Raw genomic sequence first — 20150 nt, 5'->3', positions numbered from 1 at the left:
TCTCAAACTTTTCTATAGTCTCAAACTTTTCTATAGTCTCAAACTTTGTTGATTTGTTGTTTTGTGTCAAAAAGAAATCATCTGTTTAAAATCTGTTCCAGCTTTCTTTTCCATTTAAAAATAGGTGGAAGGACTACATTTTGGAGGTTTTAAAGATCCCCATATACATCAAAAAAACTTCCAAGCTTCACTCTTCAATTACTAAATTTCTTTGGAAGAGCCTATTCTATCCATCCTAAATTAGTGTGTAAGTTATACCAAACAATATAAGGTACTTTAGTGCAAACATAACAGCATTCTTTAAGCAGCTGGAAAGAGCTTAGTGTTTTTTTGGAGAAAAAATAAATTTTAAGCCACTGAAGTAATTCTGTACAATTGGTAATGCCATCTTTTGAGTGAACCATTAAACTGAGGGCCCTGCCATCACACTATTTCCAAATAGGGTAAGAGAGTTCTGGCCAGCTTCCTAATGTGCATTCATCTTCTAACTAATACCAGCAAAACAGATTATCTGGTGGTCATCTCTATGCTGTCTGCTGTGCACCAATTGGTTGCCACATTTCCTACATTGCAATAGTGGCTTGCCATTCAAAATTACTTCATTAGTTAGGATGTCCTGAGACTGAGAGGCTATTTGTACGTAGGATTTTTCTTTTCTTGTAGAGACCGACATTAGCACAGACCTGATTGACAGAATTATGTTTTCTCCTGTGAAAGTTTCCTTGGAGTACGTGACTTACAAATAGGTGATTCTTTAAAAATCATGTCAAGTTATCCAATGAATTATTGTCATGAGGTATTTGAACAAATGACTGCTAAATTTGGAAATAAGCATTGTTAACACAAGAAATCAACATTCGTGGAAATTAAAACAAGAGAATATCTATCACTTTCCCTCAGATATGCTAGATAAGGTGAATGCTGGGTGTCTTTTTCCCTAGGGTGGGGGATTTCAAGACTGGAGGGCATATTTTTAAGGTGAGAGGAGAAAGATTTAAAAATAAATGTGGGGGTGCAAATGTTTTAAACAGCAAGTGGTTCATAGAATCATAGAATCCCTACAGTGTGGAAACTGGCTCTTTGGCCCAACAAGTTCACACCAACCCTTAGAACATCCCACCCAGACCCATCCCCATATAAATCACTGAATCTACACATCCCTGCAAACTACAGGTAATTTAGTATGGCCAATCCACCTAGCCTGCACATCTTTGGACTGTGGCAGGAAACCCATGCAGACACAGGGACAATGTGCAAACTCCACACAAACAGTCACCCGAGGGTGGAATCGAACCCGAGTTCCTGGCGCTGTGAGGCAGCAGTGCTAACCACTGAGTTCGTGTGTGGAATGAACTTCCGGAGGAACTGGTGGCTGTGGGAAAAGTTACAACATTTAAAAGACATTTGGATAAGTACATAAATAAGAAAGTTTTGGAGGGATATGGGCCAGGCATCGGCAGGTGGGACTAGCTTAGTTTGGGTTTATGGTCGGCATGGACTGGTTGGACCAAAGGGTCTGTATGACTCTATAACTGATTCTTTCCATATCCATGGACCCAGTTCGGAGCATCACCAAGTCAGTCGACTAAGTTTTTGTTTTCTCAATTCTAACTGTAGAATAATAGATCACATATAAAATATGCATGTCATATGTCTCCTTCATTGGGTTAAAAGCGCAGAATCAGAAATCAAAATCAAACCTCAATTGTCTTTCGTAAATGAGAACCTGTTGCAGAGCATCTATTTAGCATAATTTCAAACAAATTACACAATTCCAAATTATTGGCAAGCCTGGGACTTATAGCCCAGGATTTGTTAATTGTATTTAACCTCAGTCCTAAGCAAAGCCAGACTGTGTTTGATGTTGAGAGTGTGAAATTATACATTTTGTCAAGGAGGCTGAACAGTCTATTGGCTTACTGCAGACAAACCAGCAGAATTGACTTTCCTTTATGGAACAATTATGCATTAATATTAACATTGCAGTCATTTTGTTTGTTTAATTCTGCTTTATAAACTGGCTGAAAGAACCATCATACTTTTAGAGATGTCAGGAACCAGTGTGAAAACATTTCCACAACCAGCTAAACTAGCTGTGAATGGCATGAGAGAATTGGATTTTCTCTCTTGACCGTGTCCCCTGGTTCTAGACACCCAGGTGTATCTAGCCCCTTAATTCGTAAAATTCAGTGAGGTCCCCTCTCATTCTTCTCAACTCTAAGGAAAGTGGGCTTGCATTCTCTAATCTCTCTTCCATAGCAACAATTATTCCTTTAAAGAATTATATCAAGCCATCTAATGAATTATTCTCTGTGAAAATTTGAACAAATGGCTGCTACATTTGGAAATAAATGTTGAATCAAAGAAAAAAGTCATTAAAGCTATTGAAATTAAGTCCTTCAAACATGCTTCAAAATGATCTTCTATATCCACGTTTCCAGTTTGGTGAACCTCCACTGCATCCTCTCTAAGCAAGTGAATGGATAAGTTTGAGGATTTTTCTTGGGTAAGGAGACTAAGACTATGCACAATATTCCAGACGTAGTCTCACTAGTCTATATAATTGAAACATAACACTTTTACTCTTGTATTCAAACCTCTTGCATAAATGCCACATACCGTTTGCCTTCCTAATTGCTTGTTGCACGTGCATGTTAGTTTTCAGCAATATATGAACAGGAGCACCCAGGTCTTTTTGGACATCAACACTTCTTGCTACTTAAGATATACCCCTACCTATGTGGATAACGTCAACTTATCCAGATAATATTTCATCTGCAATGTTCTCACACACATCTAAGAAATCCCTTGAAGCCTGTTTACATACTCCTCATGACACATTCAGTTTTGTGACATCCACAAACTTCGAAATATTATTTATGATCCTCCCCCAAATCATTGACATAGACAATGAGAAACTGGGGCCTAAGTATTGATCCTTGTAGTACCCTTTAGGTTGTGGCCTGCCCACCTGAGAGTGACTGAATTCTGGCTTCAGATTTTCAATCCCTTCACTTAGCAAAGAGAATATTCGCGGCAGTAACAAGGCTGCAACAATCTTAGAGACTTATCTTGCTTTTATATTCATAAGGTAGCCATGATGTGGAGGTGCCGGTATTGGACTGGGGTGAACAAAGACAGAAGTCTCACGACATCAGGTTATAGACCAACAGGTTTATTTGAAATAACAAGCTTTCAGACTGCTGCTCTTTCATGAGGTCAAATAAACCTGTTGGACTATAACCTGGTGCTGTGTGACTTCTATTTTTATAAGGAACAACCATCCTTACTTTAAATTTTCATATTTGTATTTTAGCTCATAACTTTATCTTTTTTTACTTGGATAACTTTCAGCAATTGTGTGGTAATAAAATAATCTTTTATCTTGTTTAAAGCATAATGCTGTACTACTAGTTATTTCTAAATTGGAAAACTCAAAGGGAATAGAAACGAGTTATAAAAACTCATAGTTCATGCACCGCTCTAACGGCCTACGTAGTGTGATCATGACAGTGGCAATAGAATTGTTGTGGTCTCCTACCTCGTGTATGTTTAATTTAGGATTGTCTGAACTACTGGAGTTTTACATTTCCTCACTTTATCCTCAGAGGTTTACTCAAAGCATAAAGATTGATAGTGAGATGTCACGCCTGACACTGGAACATGGTACAATGAAAGGTCCACCAACTCAGTTAGAACGAACTGAAGAGATTGAAAAGAAGAGGCTCACCAAAAAGGCAAATATTCTAATAGATTTTTTAAAATTCCTGACAATGTACTTAGCATGGAAACAACAAATATTATGCATTAAAAATACAGTAATCTTGTAAAATTCAGCTTCTTGTAGATTATTGTGGTGGTATGAAAAGAACATAGCCCCTTTGTCTTTGGAAACTGCTATTTAAATCTATCCCGTCTGGAATGAAATGGTTCTTCATCAAACTAATGTGGTAACCGCAACCCTGTTTGTTTATCCGAATGAACCCCCAGCAATTTTGCAGAAATTGATAAAATCAGGGGCTGGATGTTGAAGAAGATAGAACTATTCATACTGATGCAGTAGATATGCTGTTGTAAGAGCTGGATTGGGATGCACACTGGAAAGACGTGGGAGTGCTTGTTGCAGACACTGGGAGCAAAAATTATATACACTTTTATGAACCAGTATTGAATTTTAATACATAACATGATGTAATTTCTAATTTCTCTAATTTGTTTGTCGTCAGTTCCTTCATATCTAACTTACAAGCCAAACAATGTTTCAATGTACATTAAATGCTTGTTGTCCAGCCATATTATTGAAGTTTGACTATTTTCACAGTTTGTAGCAGAGCATGTAGATGCACTGCATTCGACATTTGGATTTGAGGGTACAATCAACACATTTGACAACAATTTCTCTTCCAATCTGCTTGACCTGCTGGACAGATTAAGCATTTCAAGTACAAATGACTGCGAGCATAGTATGATCAATATAATATACAGGTAGGTCACTAGATTGGTTTACTTTCCAAATACAGCATTTGAAAACTGTTTACTGTTTTCTGTTACTACTACTGTTGATGTTGAATTCATTTGTTATTTGATTATTCTGCATAAAAATAGCCAAAAACAGCCAGCCTTAACAAGTGATTAGAATCATATTGTCTCTCAAGCCTATGATTAATTTTTTTCTGAAAAGTCAATGTTTTCATTTTGTGAACTTAATAGTTTCTTCCTATTAGCTTAAAATTGATAGAATCCTGGAAAATGATAGCACAGAAACTGGTCATTTTCCCTGGTATTATTTTCTGTATCAACTATCCTATGTAATCCCAGTCCCCTGTTCATGCCATTCTTTTTCCTAGGAATTTTAAAGAGGAAGTGTAATTCTATTTCAAACAAATTGGTGGTCTGTGCTTCAGCAATGATTGTACCAGAGAATTTATATTCTAACACCTGTTTGGGAAATGATATTTTCCTAATAGTTCCTTTAATTGCTGAATCCTTCGTCCTCCATTTGTGTGTCTCAGTCTGATGTCAAAACCTCATGAAACTTCACATTAATTACTCCTGTGTAAGGGTGCAAGGAACATTTCTAATACTTTGTCTTTTCCTGTTGATCTTCAGTTCTAATGATGCCCACTGAATATACCAAGATTAATCTCCAAAAAGCTTTCTATTGGAGAGGACTAATGTGAATGTTCCAGGGAAGAGTAGTTGGGTACAACTGAACGTCTTCTACTATCAGAATCAAATTGTTCACTTTTAAATCATGTTAAAGTAAATTATAACTATAATTCATAGCACAACATTCTCATGAGATGAAGAGAGAGATTTTGAAAACACAAGGCTTTTTAGTATCTAAAGAGATGCACACCGGATATTTCCTTTGGGCATTCTTAATTAGGTTCATAACACTGTGAGAAGATCAGCAATATTCCTGTTCACAAGGTTTATCCCGTTTTCACCGGAGTTACTCCAGCCAATCTGGATAGCCCCTGAAGGAAATTTCAGTAACTTATTCTGCTAGTAGATACTGGCTTAATATCTGCAAGCGAAATTAGTGACTGAGAAGCCAGGATTGGTAAATTGGGAAAATCATGTTGACTGTTCAAAGTAAATGGGAATATATTCTGGAGACTTGAAAGATAAATTAGTAACGCACATCTTCGATTTAATCCTTTTGATATATGGCCTTTAAATCACCAGGCTTTGCTTCCTATTTTCCTCACGGGTGTGATTGTTAGCATTCAACCTTTTTAATTGGGTAGAAGGAAGGCATTAGAGGCACTGCAAGCATCTCCTTATTTATAATTTAGGCGGTACATCAAAATGCTGACATAAAAGAGGCTATTGTAACATGACCGGCTGAGCACTTTCCACACATATGATGTTCTGCCATCTAGTGGAAGAGTTAAGAATGAATAAGCTTATCATTTAGTGATGAGCAATTTGGGACTATGAACCTGTGAAATTCAGGCCACAGTTCAGGCACTAGCATGTCATTGCAGAGTTAATGCTACTTTGATCCAGTTTCTTCATACTAATGCTTCAACTCCTATCATGCCACCCTGAGTGAATTTTGTATAGGACTGAGAAGAATTTCTCACAATCATCCTTGCAATTCAGAGTTTTTAAAATTCCTTTTATTACCTAAACAGATAAAATTATCTGAAACCACTCTTCTGTTTGTCCATTGCAGGTTAGATTTTAATGGATTCTACACTGAACGCCTTGAACACATGGCTGCAGAAAGGAGCAAACCGCAGGGCCCACAAGGATTTGTTACAAGAGCAGCTTTGGCTGCTCAGTAAGTTACTGGAAATGGCCTGTAAATTTACCATCATAATGATCAATAACTGCACGACACAATCAATATCTTGGTGTGTAATAACTGGCTGCTAGAAATTCATACTTAGCCATGCAAGTTATCAAATATGGAATCAGATTATTTTGAAGCTTTTGTGAATAAGATCCATTTGTTAATACTACATTAGTTTGCAACTAGCTGTCAGAAAGAAAAGTAAAATGGAGTTATTTCTGTATTCAGTATTTCTGAGCTTGGAGGGATTGGTGTGAATTCCAACTCCTGAGGAAATTTGTAACAAATCAGTAAGCCTTCTCTCTCTTCAGCCCCTTCACGTGACTGTGTTGTTATTCTAGGCAAGTGCAGTGCACTTGGAGGAAAAGGAAACAAAAAGGGACAAAAATCAGCCAAGTGGAAGTCATACTGCCCCTACAGTGCAAGTAGAGGGTGAGCCTGGCTGTGCTGTGATCCCATCTGCAGACGTTGTCTGCTACTCACTGAAGAGATTAACAAGAGAGGATTGAAATGAAAAACAGGCGAGAGAGGGCAATCAGAGAGTAATGTTTTGAAATTTCTAACAGTGTTCCGTTGAGTGCAGGAATGTGTAAATGAGGTGGTATTTTTTGTTTCAAAAGCTGAGAATTTCAGATTTTTTTTAAAGTCATAGTGCCTTCAATCATTTCACTTTACACCCTGCACTTCAATTTTTATTATTTTTAGTATATCTGACTAAGTCTGTAATAAATTTTTCAATATGAAACACATCTAAATTGTAGAATTGTACTTTATCCTATAGTCTTCGTGTGGGTGAAATGCATAGACTCCAAGAAGCTTCATTGAAACGCTTGAACAGTCAGATAAGGGAAGCTTTTTCTTATTTGTATAAACTGGATTTAAGCCCAGGTACAAACTTTGATTGGAGGTTTATTCTGTGTTCCACAGTTCAATTTATACAAAGCTTGTGAAATTCAACTTATTTTCACGCTGTTACAGTTGTTAGCTCATGAGTTTTGTTCATTTGTTAAAACCATGTATTTAACAGTAGATCTATAGTGCTGTCCAAAGAAAAGGCAGTAGCTGCTAGCTAGCTAGTTGTTTGCTATTATCGTGACTTTTTCCCTCCCAGTTAATGAAAGGGAGCAATCATACTACAAGAAAGAACTCACCTCCTATAAAGTGTTGTCCTGTTTTTGTGAATATTTATTTATTTATTTCTTCGTTCATGGGATGTGGGCATAACTGGCTGGCTCAGTATTTATTGCCCATCCCTAACTGCCCAAAGGGGAGTTAGGAGTCCACATTGCAGCGAGTCTGGAGTCACATGTAGAACAGACTAGGTAGGGATGGCTGATTTCTTTCCCTAAATGGCATTAATGAACCTGACAGGTTTTTTGGGGCATTTGATAATGGTTTCATGGTGATCATTGATGCCAGAATTTTTATTTTAATGAATTTAAATTCCATCATCTGCCATTTGAACCTAGATCCCCAGTACATTTCCTGGATCTCTGGATTAATAATCTTACGATAATACCAGTAGGCCATCACCTTCCCTAGGTTTTAGCACCTAGTAGAGGTCACAAGAAAGCAAACTTTACATTAAATGTAACCTGTCCTAATGCCTCCCTAATTTCTTTTTGACTTGCACTAAATTTCTTTTTAAGAGGTTAGATTTTTATAACTTAATCATGAATGAGAGCAGAAATGCCTTATTTAAAAATCATATCCATATACCTGCTAAGCATTGCCACTAAAAACCAAACTGCCATTTATTTTACTAGGATTAAATCTTGAATAATACTTTCTTCTCTGAGTAAAGTTTTATTCCATTGATTGGTTAAGCCATACCAAGGTTAATTTACCAGTCATCCTTCTGTAGCTCTTTGATTTTAAGGTTTCTGATCCTTGTTTTCACATTCCTCCATGGTCTCACCCTGGCATCTCTGCAATCTCCCACAGTTTTGCAGTCATCCAAGATCTTTGCCCAGCTTGTCTGCCCTGTTATACGTCTGATTGACATTTCTGCACCATTGGCAGCTATGCCTTCAGTTGTTAGATGCTATGAGTGAAGTTGCTTCCTTAAATTTCTCCACCTGCCCTCATTTTGCCTATTCCTTAAAAACTACTATTTTTGATAAGCACCTAAAGTTGTTTCACTACATTGTGCAATCTAACTAGGGTGATAAATGCTCATATGCTGACAAGTCTCCAGGTTGTTATCAAAGCGCACGACTTCTTGCAAGTGAAGCTGTAATTGGGCATATTCCCTCCACTCATGAGCATTTTTCAGCACGGAAAATTGGATAATAATCAGGAAAGGAACCTGGTCAGTGATTCTCTTCTCATTTCACCCTACACACTTCTCCCAGTTTGGTCATGCTTGACTAGTTGTAGAACCCACCCGGTTCCTATGAACCAAAACTGGGGTATCTCTTGGTCTGCCTGGCTTGATACCACCCATACAACATCTTGATATACTGTACATAAAACACTCACTTAGTGCTGCAACTCCAAACGTCTGTTGTGTCCACTTGATGGCACTGTCTCCGCAACGAGTTGGTCCAGAACACTTCCTTTTATGGTAATCAGTCAAACAAAGGCAAACTCCAGTTTAAAGCAGATTCACGCACAAAGAATGTAGCCATGAATGAGTGTACAAATGTATACAATTACAAAATAAGCTATCGATTACTTATCTGAATGACAGTAACACTTAGCAATAAGAGTATAAATTACTAATGTAATTAATTTAATTGAATGTCCAGTTTGAAACGATGATAAAGTTGAATTAATGAGGAATGACCAAATTTTTCCAAAGTAAATCTTTTGCTTGTTTTCTGTCTCAAATCTCTGAACCCTCTCTGAACTCAAGTCAAAAATACTTACAGCATCTCAGATTGAAGGTCCTGATTATGGAAATCATTATGTTTTTACAATGCTGCCACTGCTGCTTGTCGCTTTTCCTGCCTAGAGATCTGTTATTTGTACGCTGTGCTCATCTATCTTTTACTGTACCTCATCTGTAACAGTTCCGTAGCATCCATCATTCAGTTAAGCCTTGGGTTGACCCCTCTTTCCACTGCCCTCCACTTTGTCCAAGAGATTAATATTTAATACTACTCCATCCCCTCTTGAAGGTATTGACACTCTGCTAGTTCCAGCTCTCTGAACTTTGTCCTCCATATGTCTTCAAGTTGTCATGATTTTTCTGTTCCATTATCTCTGATTGTCAGCAACTTGTAGAACTAAGAATGGAGAAAGTGGCATGTGCAGGCATTTCTGCACATGGTCAAAATCCTAATTCACTCACTCTGGCTGACATCAACTAATTTCCACAGACTGTGGACCAGATTTTAACTTGAGGGATTCCAGTTCTTAAACCTGTGCACACGCTGCATCATGCTCCCAACATCACCTGGAGGCACATTTGATAACCATCTACAACTGCTGCCTGCTTGGCAACCGCCATGTTGGAAGCTACTGTTGTCCTGCCAATTTGAGCAGACAGCTGCCCAGAGGACCAGGAGATCAGGAGACAGCAGCATTGTACAACATGGTAACGAACACTGCTCACTCATGTCGGTGCTGTCTGGCTGCGCAGATACTTCTCAAAGCTATCTGAAAAGAAATTTATTCAGACTCCACAGACTACACTGACAGCTGTGCAGTGGGCATGTGCAGGACAATTCAAGTTTGCCAGGGTACATTTTGAAAGTTTCCTTCTGTTCCAAGAAGACCCCTTTCAAAGCCCCCTAAGGCTCTGTTAATTGGATGTGAGCATCTTCCCTTACTCCCTCTGCATAACTGGCCTGTTGAAATATTGGAAATATCCCAGAGGCATTGGGAGTTTAAAACTCATTTTTCAAAATCCAACAGTCACAGGCCCTTTGAAAATTCCAGCCTGTAAGCCACATCCAGACCTTTAATGGTCAATGTGATTCAGCTACTCACTGTAAGTACACTGACCTAATAGCAAAGCCTGCCCTACACTTTCTTCAAAAAAAAAAATCAGGCAGTTAAACTTATTGCACTTTGAAAACTTTTTTGGTTGGGTTTTCTGTTCTTCAAGGCCTGAACTGTTAGGTTTGGGAAGCTGAATCTTTCCTACGCAAGTATTCCTAGCTTTTAAGTAATGTATTGTTACACAGAATAAGTTTCAATACCAGCTACCCTTCCAATATCCCTCACTGGAAGTTTCCAAAAATCATCAAAGACAGAAATTGCATCCGTCTTCTGCACTAGTTGCTTGAGTTGGACTTGGCCATTGCTGAACTAAAGATAGTTGCACGTCCACATTAGAAACTATAACATATTCTGTGGCTCAAAACAATTAGTTGTGAGAAGTGTGAAGTGAATAAGAGATTCCTGCCTCCAGTTTCCCAAGACCACAAATGTGTCTTTTGTGTCGTATTTCTCACTTCAAGTAATATGGATCTGCTAACCCTATTTTTTGAATGAAACTCTGAATTTCATTCACCCCATGCAACTTTCAGCTGATGGTTAATCATTGATGTTATTAATGCCTCTTCCCATGGACGTGGAGTGGAGCATTGCTCAGAGCCCTCTGTGTAACACTGCCTTCTTCCCTCCCTCACTATTTCCCTGTAGCTATGTCTGCCCATTCTCCACATGATGCTGGCCTTCTGTTGAAAGTAAGTAGGTAAGGGAAGATGACTGACTAAATATGCTTCTCTGTTTCCAAAGCTGACCTGTTTGCACCTTGTGTTATGAGTTGCTGCCATTTGTTCAATGAAGTGGTCATGAAGAGATTCATCCTGTTTGTTCACCTCCACACAACCCTTCTGCATTGGACAACAGTGCAGTATGCTCAGTAGGTGGAAGAAGAGCAGTTGGTATTCTGTCACTGGACTGCCTTCTGAATTCTACATGTAGGATTCCACCCTCGCCCTCCCCCCACCCACCCCCCAACCCCGCAGCAGATGGTACCTTTTGATCTGGTGCTTTAATGCTCCAGATGAGACTGTGGCTAGTGGCCATTACCTGATATTTATAGGTGTGCACTTGGCTGAAATCACTTTGTTGCCCTCTTCCAAAACTTCCAGGAAATCTGCTGTCCAAATGTTGTGCACCTATTTAAATAATGGCTGCAGCAAACCACTTGGAAGAAGGGTGTTTTTGGTGATATCATCCTGCATGTGTCTGTGCTCTGCTTGAGATATCACAGCCAGTGACTGAAAAGCTCTGATTATTGAGATCAAACACAGCAAGTCAAACTGAACACAGATATTTGGAAATCTGTCTGGAGTACTATGTTAACCCCAGGAGAAACAACCCAAATGCCCGTCAGTAAATTCTGTATACAAAGTTACATTTTGCATGTTATTTTTTAGACGACAAACGTTGTCACATACGTAATGCTCTATAATTTTCTTCATGAGCATTTTGCGAGAGCTCATTTTGGTGTGAAAGGTGTCGAGGTTGCCGTGGACACCATGTTATTTTGGCTCTGTGAAATACCTGGTCGTTGTCCTTGCCAGATACACCATGATGCGTCATCACCGGAGGGCTGGTGGAAAAAAAGGGCCAGAGGTGGACAGGATGCACTGGAGAAAGTGGCTGAGTAAGCAGTCTCACCACTTGTGCAGGCACAAACTAACACTAGCACTGACCAACAGGCACATGTCAATGACGCCAGCAGTGGAAAAAGTCATACATACTGGCCGTTGGTGTACGAGTTGGCATTTACTTCCAGCTGTTCCTGATATCTAGCCAACCACCATCAGGGCTTAGTGTAAATGGAAACAGGAAAGAAACAAATACAGAAATAAAGTTCTGTAAAATGCTGCTGTAAATGTTAAAGTGGGCTTCCTTGAACTGAACAGGAACAAACAACTCTCAGCACATGACTGATCGGTTATTCTAAGAATGGAGAAACAACAGTAAAGTACTGCTATTCATGTCTTCGTTCATGAATTCACTGATCTGCACAAACCATTACTTACATCATTTTGCCCATTGTGTGGCCTGTGTTTGCTCATCTGTGGTTTTCAGAGGAAAACAAATTTCACAAAAATATCAGAAAATGAAGTGCTTCAATGGATGTAAAATAATTAAGATATGATTTTCTGAAGATGGGTCCCAACCCGAAATGTCAACTTTCCCCCTCCGCTGATGCTGCCTGGCCTGCTGTGTTCCTCTAGCTCCAAACAGTGTTGTGTCGGACTCCAGTATCTGCAGTTTTTGCTATCTCTAAGACATAGAAGGCATCGATGATGCACACTACTGTATTTCTTGGACTCAAAAGTGCACATGGTGTGCCTTGTTTGCCATGTTGTTTGCTTAGAGGGTTTGAATGTGAGTATTCATTGTCATTACAATCATCATATTCTGCTGGTGAGCCTTATAATGAGGAAGTGTGATTATTTTTTATTTGATTAAACAAATTTTTCAAGAGGACATCTATATAAATTAAAAACATTATTTATTGTCAATGACATTTTACTGTCTACTGTTATTATCAAATTTTTGACAGTTGGAACCTATCCAAATGACTGCCATTATAAAATATATTCACTATTTGCAAATTCCTTTGTGAGGTTTCCAAGAATGTAACCCCGCAAATGGCAGGACTTTACACACATCACTGGGGCCTGACTTTATACTGATCAAAGAGTGCTTTCAATGATCGTGTAAAACCCAACTCCACAATTATTGTAACATTAACTGATCTAATCTCATGTAATAGATTGCTTGCAATTTCACTAATCAGGTTGTACTAACCTTCAGTCCTATCAAACATAACCAATTGGACAATACATCCTAGTTTATTTTAGAGGAGAAGGGAGTAGAAAAACTTCTGTATCTTGTTTGCATGGTGTTTTATAATCAGATCCTGCTGTAAAACAATTTAAGCAACTTCCATTTATGACACATACTGAACATTGCAGACTCTGACAGTACTTTGTGTCATAGTTTCCCCATGATATTTCGTTATTCCAACCAAAAGTATAATTTCACTTTGCACTCTGCATTTTTTTTTCATTACGTGGGTTACCCTCTTCCAGGGCAAGAATTGCGTTTTGCTTAAAGGTACCTTGAGGTTATGTAGCAGCCTCCTTTCAAGAAGCAAACTTTTACCCTTTCTTTTAATGTTGGCTTTTTAACCTAGACTTTTCACCAATGCTAGTCATAACTGAATGAATTGACACTTTTATTTCCAGACCCATATCACCATCCCACAACCAGCTCTCTCAAACTAAATTAAAATCTCCTACCTTGTCATTGTGACTGCTAACACATTGGAAACCAAGAGGATCAGCTGCTCTGGCCTGTCTCAATTTACCAGCAGAATATCTTTTATCATGTCCATTGAAGCTGTTATTTGAGTTTACTGTCTCCCTGGACAGTTGTTTAATGCCCAGGAGTGTACAGAACATAATCACCAGTGCCTTAATATAATTCATACCTACATTCAGAGGAGAAAACATACCTCCTGCTACCACATAACTGTTACAAAGATAATCAAAACAGTGGCTTTTAATATGGATTTATATTAGCTGACATGGTCAAGGGGAATGTACATGCACCAACTTCTTTATCTCTTTCTGTAATTATTCTCATTTAAATATACTTTAAACATGGTCCCTAGAACCCAAAGCAATTTTCTTTCATTGCAAGTATCCAATTGTTTTTGACGATTAGGTTGTACAAAGCACGATGCTATCAGACATGATGATGACTAGACAGTTGTCTCAGAGACAAAAATAGGAACTGCTGGAAAAGCTCAGCAGGTCTGGCAGCATCTGTAGAGAGAAATCAGAGTTAATATTTCAGGTTTGAGTGACCCTTCTTCGGTTGTCTCGGAGGTTTGGCCTATTTGGTAACTGTTATGGGCCAGACCAAACCTCCTCAAAATCTTTTGCGAAGATAACCTAGATCCTAGCTTTTTCTTATTTTAAAGGTAAGTGTAAGGTGGTGCATTCCAGATGCAAGTTGATTGGTCAAACTACTCAACTTTAAGCAAAACACACTTCGTTTTTACACTACAGTTAAAAAACAAGGTGGAAGAATTGGCTTAACTGTAACTCTATCCAAATGGCTCTGTGGGAGCTTGACTTCACCCATTCAGGAAAAAACCCCAAGGCCTCACAAGCTGTTTATTGGCTTTGAGCAGACGGCTCGGTACCTCGGTCTCAACCTTCATAAAAAACAAAACCAGGACAAAATATACCTCTTTAGTTGTCACACCTCCCCTCTTTAAAAAAGATCTATCAATATAGAAAGATGGCTTTATTTTTAAAACCTTAGCCTTATGCTATTAGTATGCTACAATACATATACATTATATTGGCTCTAAGCATGCAAACGTTCCACTGAACAAAATACACCTCTTAAGCACAGTATTGTCACATAACAGTAAAGTTTGTATCCAATTGTGCTGAGGGTGGATCATCGCAGATTACCCAAAACTCAGACGTTCTGTAATATAAAGCACACATGAAGTGATCAGCTTAAGGGCAGGTCCCTGGCCCATTTTTCCACACTTCAGTTTCATTCTCTAATGAATCCTGTAAATTTACTGTTTTATGTTCCTCCACTTTAAAGTGATTTTTTTAGAAAATAGTCTATTCATCTTTTTTTCTTAGAAGGCACTGGGTAAAATTCCATCAACTATCTCAAAACCCTTGCTCCTCCCATCATACGTGAATAAAGGCCTGATTGCCAACCTCAATCTTCCTCAATACCGACGCATGCATTAACACTTTCTGGCAGGAATCAGCAAATTGCAAACAGTATGATCTCATGACTGATTTTCTTCCCTTTTCTTTCCAGGAGAGTTGAGTCCTGTTATAAGGTATCTATTGCTAATCAAACTAACATCAAATAGTTTTGTATAAACTGTGAATCAAATATAATGACCCTGTGATCTGAAAGTCTCAGTTTTGGACCTAACAACTGGGTTATTGGGAGACCTCGCAATCATACTATGAATCAAATTGTGAACATCTACAGAAACTGCTGCAGAGAGGAATTTGGGAGAGCCAACAGCATGAATCACAAAAAGCTAGCATCCAAGTTCAATGGGTAATAGAGAAGACCAATTATTTCAAAGGGAATGGAATATAAAATTAGAGAAATCTTGCTATAATTGCACAAGGCACTTAAACCACATCTAGAATACTGTGAGCAGTTTTGATCTGCTTATCTAAAGAAAGATATTTGAAACAGACCAAATAAGGTTCACTAATTTGATCCTGGGCATGGAGTGATTTTCTTATGAGGAGAGGTTGAGCAGTACTTATTGAAGCTTAGAAGAATGAAGGGGAGTGATAGACTGATTGTAATATGAGTTGAATATGAGTTCCCTTTTTGGGGCTGTTAATCTGGTCCAATCAGGGAGCCCTGACAGAAATGAACAGGAGTGTCAGGGGTTCTGTTCACTCTGACAGCTGGCTCTGAGGCAGCTGGATCAGTGTCAAGGACTCTCCACGTGTAAATAAAGTCTGCCTTAGTGATAGGACACCGGGCTCTGTGGAGCTAATTCATTGGCAATGAGAGTGGGATTAATGATGTTACCATGCAAAAGCACCACTAGTTAAAGCTGAACTGGACTTCAAACAGGCACTACAACTAGCTTTATCGTTGGAAAATGCGGCAAGTGGAGCACATATTACATGATATTCTGATGGAAGTAGATACCCTCACCAGTCTGATCTTGGGAAACACCACTTAAGTAAGGGCATTTACATAGCCTCACTCAGGACGTATCCAAAACAAAGCCAAGCCTCAGCCAAACGGTTAAAATTTTTTCAGGATCCAGGCCAGCAAGCCATTGTAGTTGCTGCCAGTTTGCAGGCTCGAGATAGCAAAACAGTCCCACTGCACCTAAATTGTGTAAGTGAACTCATAGGCTGGTTCCCAGGAGAGTGCACATCCAGGCAAGTCCACCTACGTCTGGTTTGGAACAATCAAATTGCTTAGCAACATCTAAATCAGAACCAATCAAAATAAACATCTGGTTAAATAGTCATCTGATTCTAATAGAGGTCAATACTGGTACAGCTATTTCAGTGACTGCAGAACCACTCTTTAACAAAATTCACTCTGGACTCAAAGTCTTAAGGTAGTGCAAGACTCGGCTAGACTGAGAATCTATACCAGGAAACCTTTACAGATTAAGGGTACAACTTTGGTTCCAATCTCTTATGAGAAGCATCTGGTTCAGTTACCATTGATTGTAGTAAAAGGCTCGGGCCCAAGCTTGCTGGGGCAAAATTGGGAGAGATTCACCTAGATTGGCTCCACATTTTTTGATTAGAAAATAGCTGCCTGAGTGAAGTCCTAATCAAATACCTAAAACTTTCTCAGGACAGTCTAAGGACTATCAAAGGAGCCAAGGCCACTTTGCGTGTTGACCAGGAAGTAATTCCACAATTCTGCAAGGCCCACCCAGTACCATTTGCCACATGCAAAAGTACAGGCAGAAATCAGGAGGTTGGAAAGCAAAAGAATCATTAAACCAGTCCAGTTTATGGAATGGGCAGCACCAGTCGTGCCAGTTGCAAAGCCCAATGAGTCAGTTCATCTTTGTGGGGATTTTAAACAAATGGTAAACCGCTTTTCACAGCTGAATAAATACCCAATCCCTCGCATAGAGAATTTATAGGCAAAGCTGGCAGGAGGACTATCTTTCATGAAGCTGGATGTGAGCCATGCCTACTTGCAATTGCAGTTAGATGAGGATTCCTAGAAGTATGCTACAATTAATACCCATAAGAGTTTATACCAACATATCAGACTGGCATTTTTATCATCAGTCTATGTGATATTTCAGCACATGATGGAGAACATTTTATAAGGTCTACCCCAGGTTGCCATTTATCTAGATGATGTGTTAATAACAGGGAAGACCAATAAGGAGCGCCTAGAGTACTTGGATGTAGTCCTTAGACATTTCTCCCAGGTGGGCATATGCCTTAAAAGGGAAAGATGTGTGTTCTGGGCACCCCAAGTGACTTACTTGGGCTACAAAGTCAACAAGATTGGGTTACACCCATTGAAAGATAAAGCGAAGGCGATCAAAGGTGCCCCAACTCCCACGTCAGTTCCAGAGCTTAGGTCTTTTCTTGGGATGGAAAACTAATACAGAAAGTTCATACATAACCTAGCCTCTATCCTGGAATTTTTGCATCAACTCTTAAAAAAAGGATCAGCTTGGAAATGGTTGTGTAGCTAAGCCACTGCCTTCAGGGAAGTGAAGAAACAGCTGTCAAAGCAAGATCTGGTATTGGCATGTAATGCCTCCCCATATAGGATTGGGGTAATATTAGCTCATAGGTGGCCCAATAGAGAGGACTGCCCAATAGTGTATGTATCCAGGACTTTGGTTAATGCAGAGTGTAAATACGTCCAGATAGAGAAGGAAGGTTTGGTAGTCGTATTTGGAGTCAAGAAGTTCCACCAATACCTTTATGGACGTAAATTTGTAATAATAACAGATCACAAACCCCTGCCAGATCTACTTAAAGAGGACAAGGCAATGCCGTCCATAGCTTCAGGTGAAATTCAGCAGTGGGCTCTAATACTAAGGTCATATAATAACAAGTTGGAACAATGTCCGGGAAGTGAAGTAGCAAATGCGGATGCATAGAGCTGCCTCCCCCTGACAGATACACCACCAGTGGTACTGTCATTGGAAGAGTTCATAATGGTTTTAAACTTTTTGGACACACTTCTAGTCACAGCTGACAATGTCAGACTTTGGACACAGAGAGATCTGGTTCTAGCATAACTGAAACAGCTGGTGGTGAATGAGGAAACCAAAGGGCCGTCACAACCAGAATTGAAACCTGTCTGGACCCAGAGAGACCAGATCACAGTAGAGAACGGCATATTATTATGGGGAGCAAGAGCGATTGTTGCAAGCAAAGATAGCCGCCAGATACTGGCTGAACTCTTAATAGGGTCATCCAGAGGTTTCCAAAATGAAGATGTTGATGAGAAATTATGTCTGGTGGCCAGGTTTGGATGCAGACATAGCTGCGTTGGGGAGTGGGGGGAGGGGTGTGATCAGTGCCCAGAGTGCCAACATGGACAAAAATTACTGCTAGCAGCTCCCCGCATTCGAAGGAATGGCCAGGTAAACCCTGGACTCTGGGCATGTTGAGTATGCAGGTCATTTCATGGTCTCAATGTTCCTGGTCATTGTGGATACCCACTCAAAATGATTGAATGCGCATAGAGTTCATTTGTCAAACATAGGGACGATGATAGAAAAACTGTGTCCATCTTTTGCAAGTCATGGGCTCCCAGCAGTGTTGGTCACAGTTACCGGGCCATTGTTTACCAGCAGGAATTTTGAGTATTTCCTGAAGTCAAATAGTATTTGTCATATAAGGACAGCTCCGTGCTATCCATCATCCAATGGTCTGGCAGAAAGTGAAATCCAAACTTTGAAGGCAAGCTTAAAGAAAGCCTACAGCTTCACTAAATATCAACTATGTTGTTAAATTTGCTGATGACATCTCCTTTGTAGGTTGGATCTCAAACAGCGATGAGGCAGAGTACAGGAAAGAGATTGAGTGCTTAGTGGCATGGTGTAAAGACAACAATCTCTCCATCAATGTCTTCAAAACAATGCAGCTGATCATTGACTTCAGGGGAAGCAGAGTGGAGGACATGCCCCTGTCTGCATCATTGGGCTGAAGTGGAGATGGTCGTGAATGCCGAGTTCCTGGGAATGATGATCACCAACAATCGTCCTGGTTCAACTATGTTGATGCAACAGTCGAGAAAGCACAACAATGCCTCTACTTCCTCAGGAGGCTAAGGAAATTCAGCATGTCCACAAGAACATTTATCAATTCTTATAAATGCATCATAGGAAACATTTGATCTAGATGCATCACAGCATGGTTTGGCAGTTGCTCTTTCCAAGACTGCAAAAAACTGCAGAGAGTTGTGAACACAGCCCAGTCCATCACACAAACCAGCCTTCCATCCATTGATCCATGTATTCTTTCTGCTGCCTCGGGAAAGCAACCAACATAATCAATGACCCCTCCAACCCTGGTTATACTGTCTTCAACTCTCTTCCATTGGGCAGAAGACATGAAAGCTTGAATACACATACTGTATATTCAAGAACAGCTTCTTCCCCGCTGTTATCAGACTTCTGAATGGATCTCTAAATGTTAATTCTGATCTCTCTCTCTGCACCTTCTCTGCAGCTGTAACACTGTATTCTGCACTCTATTCTGATGCATGTTGCATGGTACGATCTGCATGTAGATCAGTAAACAACACTTTTCACTGTATCTCGGTACTTGTGACAAAAATAAATCAATCACAGCAAGTGTCTGGTGACTGTAGTTCATCAAATTTGCTTTTTAACAACAAGGTCCCTGTATACTTCATGACCACAATCCTCCACAATCTTTCATTGACGCAGGTCAGCAGGAGCAAACCATGAACCTCCCACATATTAAGCTTCTCTTGGACCAACTCAAGCACTACTGCAGCCCTTTAAACTTTACATTGGAGTTTAAGGACACATATGACTCAGATACTTCTGCTAGTTGCTTTGTGTGCAGCAACACAAGCATTTGATTCATTTACACGGGATGCAGCTTATGGCTCTTAGGATGCCTTCTTAGCACAAGTTGACAACATCTGTCTAGTTAACAGCACTCTCTTAGCACACATCCACTGACTTCAGCACTGACACACAGGCTTCCAGAGTCTGTGGCTTGCATTGCATTTTCTAGCGCTGAGGGAGAGCCAGGAAACTGGTCACAATGGGGAGCACTGAGCTGTCAAGGAGGTGGACATATTGCTGTGTGGCTCCATGCAACATTGACATCACACCTGCAGTATGCACCTGCTGTTCAATAGAAAACAC

The 20150-nt window shown here is 39.6% G+C and overlaps 1 protein-coding gene across 1 annotated transcript in view; it reads left to right on the top strand.

Annotated features, from left to right (window-relative positions):
* Window positions 1-7053, top strand: part of LOC125486847 (gamma-tubulin complex component 2-like) — a 41910-nt gene extending 34857 nt beyond the window's left edge. Inside the window, exons 8-10 of the mRNA XM_048616187.1 lie at window positions 3609-3737; window positions 4322-4485; window positions 6185-7053. Coding sequence (XP_048472144.1) covers window positions 3609-3737; window positions 4322-4485; window positions 6185-6296 — 405 coding nt within the window. The 3' untranslated portion in view covers window positions 6297-7053. The remainder of the gene's footprint in view (window positions 1-3608; window positions 3738-4321; window positions 4486-6184) is intronic.
* Window positions 7054-20150: the final 13097 nt, after the last annotated feature.

The sequence above is a fragment of the Rhincodon typus genome, chromosome 34 (genome assembly GCF_021869965.1).
Source record: "Rhincodon typus isolate 14 chromosome 34, sRhiTyp1.1, whole genome shotgun sequence".
NCBI lineage: Eukaryota > Metazoa > Chordata > Chondrichthyes > Orectolobiformes > Rhincodontidae > Rhincodon > Rhincodon typus.
The sequence above is the reverse complement of the archived record's forward strand: the minus strand, read 5'-3'. Positions and strand labels throughout refer to the sequence as shown.